Below are 8,096 nucleotides of genomic sequence, written 5' to 3' on the forward strand. Positions count from 1 at the left end.
ACTTGGTGGCAAGTGTAGACCAGAGGAGAAGGGAAGGAGAAGGGGGCAAGACTGCTAGCTAAGGAAGTTATTTGAAAGAGGAGGGAGAAAAGGACCTGGGGAAAGACCTGTTACAGGTTGAAACTCTACCTGGGTACAGACCTAAGAGCTTGGACCTGGGAGTCTCAGAACAAAAGATTCACTAGGTTAGGTAGAGTCTAAAAAAAGTCAGATACTACGGGCCCTGAGCGACGCTCTTCATTCTCTGAAGTTCCTGCTCCATAAGCATTACCTGGAACCATGGATAAATTCCGGATGCTCTTCCAGTACTTCCAGTCTAGCTCAGAGTCTGTCATGAATGGGATCTGCCTTATCCTGGCTCTGGCCACTGTGAAGATCTACTCCTCCTTTGATTTCAACTGCCCCTGCCTGCCCCGTTACAATGCCCTCTATGGCCTGGGTCTCATGTTTACACCGCCCCTGGCCCTTTTCCTCTGTGGGCTCATTGCTAACAGGCAGTCTGGAGTGCTGATCGAGGAGTGGAGAAGACCCACAGGAAGAAGAAGGAAGGACCCAGGCATCATCAAGTAGGTCACCTTCCCTGATTGTTTGGCTTTTCCTTCTCATTCTCCCATCCTTTTTCTCTTTTCCACTCTTCTTTTCTTTACATCCTTTTTTTCAGTGCTCCTTCCCTCCCTTCCTTGCCTCTTCCCTTCTTTTCTTCCAGTTGATATTCCCTCCTACACCCCCCCTTCTTCCTCTTGTTTCACCCCTTCCTTCTCCTCTCCCCCCTTTCTCCTTTCCTGGTAATATTATAATGCTACCTTACACTACCCACATTATATACATGAGAAAAACAATAAGAAAAGCTTTAGAATAGTGCTAGATAGAATTTAATGGATAAGAATGGAAGTTCCTTGAAGGCAGGGATTTAAAAAAAATTTGTCTTCTTATCTACCCTCCATACCTAACACAGAGAAGATGCTTAGTAAATATTCACCGGTTGATTGGAAACAATTGAATAGAAAGTGTTATATTGTTCACTACTATGATGCACATTGTTTATATTATATATGCCATGAATGGACTATTTTATTTTCATTTTAAACAATAAGAATTTCATCAAAAAGCAACCAAATAAACATAATTAGAAGAAAGCCTTGAACTTCAAATTATTTTGAATTTGTTAAAAGGATTTTACATCTATAAATATATCTATTTTATCATATACATATATAAGAAAATGGACAGCTAGATGGTACAATGGGTAGATCACCAGTCCTTAAGTCAGGAGGACCTGAGTTCAAATTCAGTCTAAGATATTTACTAATTGTGTGACCTTGGGCAATAACTTAACCCTGATTGCTTTGCATCCAAGGCTATCTCACTCATCCTGATTCATATCAAGCCACAAATCCAGACGAGAAAATGAGGCTGATGATTAGAATAGCACTCCTCACTCAAATCCAGTTTACAAGCATGTCATGATCTTCTTCAAACACAAAGGACAAATATCACATAAATCATACTTACTGTGTCCATTTCCAATCTCTTTGGCCATAATATCTTTCTGACCACTTAGATTTTACTGTTTTTTTTTATACAGTAGGGGTATGTATTTTTCTGCTTTCTTCATGGGACAGCATTTTTGTCAAGGCACATTTTGTATGAATCTTTCCACATTTCTCTGTGTTCATTTTTGCTATTTTTATGGCCATGCATTATATGCTGCCCATATTATATTCATTTCTGTTCTATAAAATCTTTAGAATGTGAGCAGGAAGAATGATCTGTATTATACATGTGAGTTATGTGAATTATATGTACAGTGTTGTTCCAAGCACCAATTTATATGCTCTGCAATTCATGCTATGAAGATAAGGGATTTCATGGTGCACAGATGTATCTTATAATTGTATATTTGCTACTTGAAAGGTATACATTCTAGAGAGGACTTTAGAAATCAAAAGACAAAAAAATAGAAATCAAATGACAGACATTTGAAGGGCTTCTATCATGTGCCTTCTCTACAGTCCTCAGTCATCAGCAAGGTTTGGTTCCAAAACTGCTCCTTGGGACCTTGGGCAGATCATTTCACCCCTGTACATTACTTACTCATCTATTAAACAAAGGTCATACTTGCATACTTTATCTCACAAGAAAAGTACTTTCTAATCTATGTAGTAGCCTGTGAGTTAGGATGATGGGGATGATAAAAATATGAGTTTTCATTATTCTATAGTCACTGAGACCTCACCTTGGTGTGGAGGTGACCCAGCTTCCTTCAAGACTCAGCTCAAATTCCTTCATTTATAGATCTTTGCCAGTCCCCTAGCCACCAGACTCTCCTCTGGGATTCCTTTCCTCTAATCTGCACAAATCTCCCATGTACATAATTATTTGCATGTTGTCTCCCTGATCAGAATGTAAACTGAGGGTAGAGACTGGTTTCACCTTACATCGTATTCCAAAGTGTTAAAGCACAGAGCCTGCAACCTGGTAAAGCTTAATAAATGTTAACTCCTACTTCTGCTGCTGTCATTGGGATCAACTTGGCAGAGAGCAGGATATCTGATGTCTGGGGCAGTAATTGGAAAGGTGGGTCAAAGGCTCCAGATGTTGAGCTTGAAAAAGTCTTTTTAAAAGGAGCCCAGAGATAATTGGAAGTTAGTATGGAAGAAACTTAGATTAGACCAACACCTAACACCCTTTACCAAGATAAGATCCAAATGGTTACAGGATTTAGACATAAAAAACAATACTATAAGCAAATTAGAAGATCAAGGACTAGTTTACCTGTCAGATCTATGGAAAGGGGAACAGTTTATGACTAAGGAAGAGTTGGAGAACATCACCAAAAACCAATTAGATGATTTCGATTACATTAAATTAAAAAGCTTTTGCACAGATAAAACCAATGTAACCAAGATCAAAAGAAATGTAGTAAATTGGGAAACAATCTTTACAACTAATGATTCTGACAAAGGACTCATTTTTAAAATATACAGAGAGCTGAGTCATATTTTTAAAACAAAAAGCCATTCCCCAATTGACAAATGGTCAAAGGATATGCAAAGGCAATTTACAGATGAGGAGATGAAAGCAATCCATAGCCAGATGAAAAAATGCTCTAAATCATTAATTATTAGAGAAATGCAAATTAAAGCTTCTCTGAGGTACCATCTCACACCTCTCAGATTGGCCAGTATGACCAGGAAGGATAATGATCATTGTTGGAAGGGTTGTGGGAAATCTGGGACACTACTACACTGTTGGTGGAGCTGTGAACTCATTCAACCCTTCTGGAGAGCTATTTGGAACTACGCCCAAAGGACAACAAAAATGTGCATACCCTTTGACCCAGCAATACCACTACTGGGTCTATACCCTGAGGAGATGATGGAAAAGGGTAAAAACATTACTTGTACAAAAATATTTATGGCAGCCCTGTTTGTGGTGGCAAAGAATTGGAAAACAAGTAAATGTCCTTCAATTGGGGAATGGCTTAGCAAACTGTGGTATATGTATGTCATGGAACACTATTGTTCTATTAGAAACCAGGAGGAATGGGATTTCAGGGAAGTCTGGAGGGATTTGCATGAACTAATGCTGAGTGAGATGAGTAGAACCAGAAAAACACTGTATATCCTAACAGCAACATGGGGGTGATGATCAACCTTGAAGGACTCGCTTATTCCATCAGTGCAACAATCGGGAACAATTGTGGGCTGTCTGCAAAGGAGAGTGCCATCTGTATCCAGATAAGGAGATGTTGAGTTTGAACAAACTTCAAGGACTGTTCTCTTTAATTTAAAAAAAAACAGATATCTTATTGTCTGATCTTGTTACCTCTTAGACTTCTTGTCTCTTCTTTAAGGATATGATTTCTCTCTCATCACACCCAATTTGAATCAAGGTACAACATGGAAACAAAGACTGACAGATTGCTTTCTGTTGGGGGGGGAGTAAAATTGTAAAATTGGGGGGGAAATTGTAAAACTCAAATAATATCTTTAATAAAAATAAATTTAAAAGGAGCCTAGAAGAAGAAACAGAAGCCTAGAAGTAGAAAATAGTAGCCAGTATCCAGACCAAGAATTACAACGAATTTAAGGAAGTTATCTAAGTCCATTGTTCCAATGACCAGAAGCCTGACTCTTTGTGATCCTATTTGGGGTTTCCTTGGCAGAGATACTGAATAGGGTTGCCACTTCTTTCGCCAACTCATTTTACAGATGAAGAAACTGAGGCAAACAGGGTTAAGTGACTTGCCCAAGATCACCTAGTTAGTTAGTATCTGGGGTTGAATTTGAACTCAGGTTATCTTGACTCCAGGTCCAAAGTTCTGTCTACTTCATCACCTACGGACCTAGGAGAAGGGGATTTCAACAATCTCCCTCAGTGTTCCCTGGTCTAAAATTGCACCTTCTTCATTGGGTGTTGGGAGTTTAGGATGGGGGGATAGAGAATATAGAGTGTTCCTTTTTGTCTTCCCTACGGTCTACCACAAACAGTTTGGCTACTTGACTCAAGAAAGTCTGTGTTAAAATTCCACCTCTAATACTTATTGACTATATGACAAGTCACTTAACCTCTTTGTGCCTCAGTTTCCACAGAAATAAAATGAAGAGTTTTATGGATTTAAAGATCTCTAAAGTCTCTCTAATGCTAAATCTCTGATTCTACAGTCCCAGGCTGCCTCTGCTGTCCCCTAGGATATTGAGGATTCTGATTGTCTTTTTGCTGTCTTGCTTCCCTCATTCCACAGGTACTTGTGTTCTTCTGTCCTACAGAGGGCCCTGGCTGCCCCCGTGGTCTGGATCCTCCTTGCCCTCCTGGATGGAAAGTGTTTTATCTGTGCTTTTAGCAGTTCAGTGGATCCTCAGAAGTTTGTTGACTTTGCCAATATGACGGCTAGTGATGTGCAGCTCTTTCTCACCAAGGTCCCCTGCAAAGAGGATGAATTGGTGAGAGATAACCCTGCCCGGAAGGCTGTGTCCCGGTACCTGCGCTGTCTATCACAGGTAACCTGGAAGTGCTCAGACCCTTCCATCCCAGGGCAAGTACTTTTGCTTAGCATTTCATTGCAGAAGTCAAAGAGTCAACAACTCTTCTCTGGCTTCAGGTGTCACCCTGATCCTAGCCAAGTTGCACACAAATGTCTGCCATAAAGGGGAACATGATGAAATATTTCAGATGGTTCAATAAATACCTGTCCTTTCTGGTGGAGACAAATCCAAGTGTACATCTTACTAAGTGTAGATCAAAAGCATCTTTAGTGTATTTGATGAACCTTATAATTAGACACTGTAGCCTCAGACACTAACTCTGTGACTATGAGCAAATCACTGAACCATGTTTACCCCAGTTTTCTCATTTGCAAAATGATCTAGGAAAGGAAAATTATCTAGTTAGAGAAGTTAGTGAAACACTTCAGTGCCTTTGTCAAGAAAACCCTAAACAGGTTCACAAAGAGCTGAATACAACTGAAACAATTGAACAACAACAAAATAATTAAATGTTAAAAAGAAAAGATAACTCTCACACTTATCTAAGAACAGGAGAGCATGCCCTTCCCAAAACAAGGGAAAAAAAACAATAGCAAAAGACAGCTCTGCCATTAGAATTCTAAATCTCATACAAGGTGACTACTGTATCACCCAGTGCTGTTTTGTGAATGAAACAGGTTCACTGGGAAAATAGCTAGCTAGCATAATAGTGCTTTATACATATTATCTCGTTTGATTCTCATCATAACCCTTTGAGAAGGAGCTATTATCATAATACCCAACTGAGGCTGAGGAATTAAATGACTTGCCCAGGGTCACACAGATAGTAAGTTTCTGACATAGGATTCAAACTCATCTTCTTGATTCCAATTCCAGTACTCCAGCCACTGGCCTAAGGAAAGACATAGAGCAGGACTCCATCTTAGAAATCATCAAGTCCAAACATGTCATTTCACAAATGAGGAAAATGAGTCCCAGGGCAATCAAGTGATTTTCCCAAGGACACATGGCTAGGAAATGTCTGAAGCAGGCTTTGAACTTGGGTCTTCTGGCTCCAGGTCTAGCCCTGATGCCTCCCTTACCCTTAAGGAGGTCAGTATTACTAAAGAAATGGATGGAACACACACATGAAAAAAGAATTAGACAGATAAGAGCATGACAATAGGTGCATCCTGAAATAATAGAATGGAATACAGAAATCATGAGACCTAAGTCCTAGTAAAGACTCACTGTGACCTTGGGAAAGTCATCTCCCTTCTCTAGGGCTTAGACTCCTCCTTTGTAAAATGAAGGAAGGCTGGACAAAATGACCTCTAAAATTCTGAGATTCTATATCATTTAGAATTTACAAAGTCATTACATATACATTCATGCTTTCACATACATCATTTCACTGTCACCCTTGTCAGATAATAAAACCAAAGATTCTGATAATTTGTTTCAGTCATGTCCAACTCTTCATGACCCATTTGGGAATTTCTTGATAAAGATATCAGAGTTGTCTGCCATTTCTTTCTAGAGTTCATTTTTACAGATGAGGAAACTGAGGCATACAGGGTTAAGTGACTATCCTAGGATGATACAGCTAGTAAATGTCTGAGGCCAGATTCAAACTCAAGATGAGTCTTTCTGGCTCTAGGCCCGGTACTCTATCCCTTGAGCAATAACTCTGAAACATTGTCAAGGAGGGAAGTAATATACCCATTTTGCAGATGAAGAAAAGGAGATACAGGCAGTAAATTAATGTACTCAAAGTCTAGAGCTAAAGAATGGAAGACAGTGGTAGAATGTGCAAGGTAGAAGGGGAAGGAGGAGGGCGCACTAGGTACAAGGAATGTTAGAACCAAATGTTTTCTGTCTTGGTGGGCTGCATTGGGAAGAGCCTGGCCAAGTGTTCATAGGTTGCTCTCTCCTCTTCTGTCTCCTAGGCCATTGGCTGGAGCATCATGCTGATGCTCATCATGATGGCCTTCCTGGCCCGTTCCCTGCAGCCTTGCTTTGATCAGACCCTCCTGGTTCAGCGGCGTTACTGGAGTAATTATGTGGACCTGGAGCAGAAGCTGTTTGATGAGACATGCTGTGAACATGCCAGGGACTTTGCCCACAAATGCGTATTGCACTTTTTTGACAGCATGCAAAGTGAAATGAAGTCACGAGGGCTAGCTGCCACCCAGCAAGATGGAGTTCTCCCCTGGGAGAGTGGGTCAGAGGCTGAAGGCAAGGACAGCATAGAGGGGAAGAAAGATCTCTTGCATGGCATCGCCAACCAGAAGCAGGTGAACCAGCTGCTGACCACATGGTACAGGAGCAAGCCCCCCCTGGACATCATGCAGACCCTTCAGCCTTCCCAAGGAAAAGGAGGAGGCAGCCTCAATCACCGAGAGACCTCCTGTCCTCCAGCCACCCGACTCTCCCAACACACAGATGTGTAAGGAGAGGTTGAGCCCAGGGAGCAAGGGGTTAGATCAGGCCTTAAAGAAGCTGCTTTGGGTATGTTTTCACAAATAGTTACACTAAGGCCACTTAGACTAGTAGAAGGAGGGCCAGATTAAGAATGAAAGGTCTCAGGTTCAAAATTTAGTTTTGCTCCCCTTTTGCCTGTATGTTCTTAGGGAAGTTACTTGTTCTCTCTGGGCCTACATTTTAAGACTTTTAAAACAAGAGAGTTGTGGTAGATATTCAGTAAATGTAACTTCCAGCTCTAAATCTTGTAACATACAAATTAAGAAACTCAGAAGGTCCCCTTTACTTCCCCAAATATTGGAAGATACTCATTCTTTCTAGGTGGCTTTCTATAGACACAAAGGAGATTTTCTTTAAGTGGGAACTATCTAGATTCTAGATAGTTCTTGATGTGTTCCAAAGTTATTCCTGGCTCTCTATAGGTTCTAGATAGATTTGGTGTGCTTTAAGGATGTTCCAGGTCCTCTGTAGCTTCTAAAAAGTTCTTGATGGGATCTAAGGGTATTCCTGATTCTGTAGGTTCTAAATATTTCTTGAAGAGCTCTAAAGGTGTTCCTGACTCTTTGTAGGTTCTAAGTAGTTCTTGAAGTGCTCTAAGGGTGTTCTTGGCTCTCTGTAGATTCTAGATAGTTCTTGATGTGCTTT

General features: G+C 40.6%; 1 protein-coding gene across 1 annotated transcript; it reads left to right on the plus strand.

The window, feature by feature from the left end:
* Positions 1 to 279: 279 nt before the first annotated feature.
* Positions 280 to 7,420, plus strand: CALHM3 (calcium homeostasis modulator 3). Its single transcript, XM_074233786.1, has 3 exons — positions 280 to 566; positions 4,748 to 5,003; positions 6,917 to 7,420. Exons 1-3 carry the CDS (start codon positions 280 to 282, stop codon positions 7,418 to 7,420), a joined length of 1,047 nt encoding a protein of 348 aa, XP_074089887.1.
* The last annotated feature ends 676 nt before the right edge of the window (positions 7,421 to 8,096 follow it).

Source organism: Macrotis lagotis, chromosome 4 (assembly GCF_037893015.1).
Source record: "Macrotis lagotis isolate mMagLag1 chromosome 4, bilby.v1.9.chrom.fasta, whole genome shotgun sequence".
In the NCBI taxonomy this organism is placed as follows: Eukaryota; Metazoa; Chordata; class Mammalia; order Peramelemorphia; family Peramelidae; genus Macrotis; species Macrotis lagotis.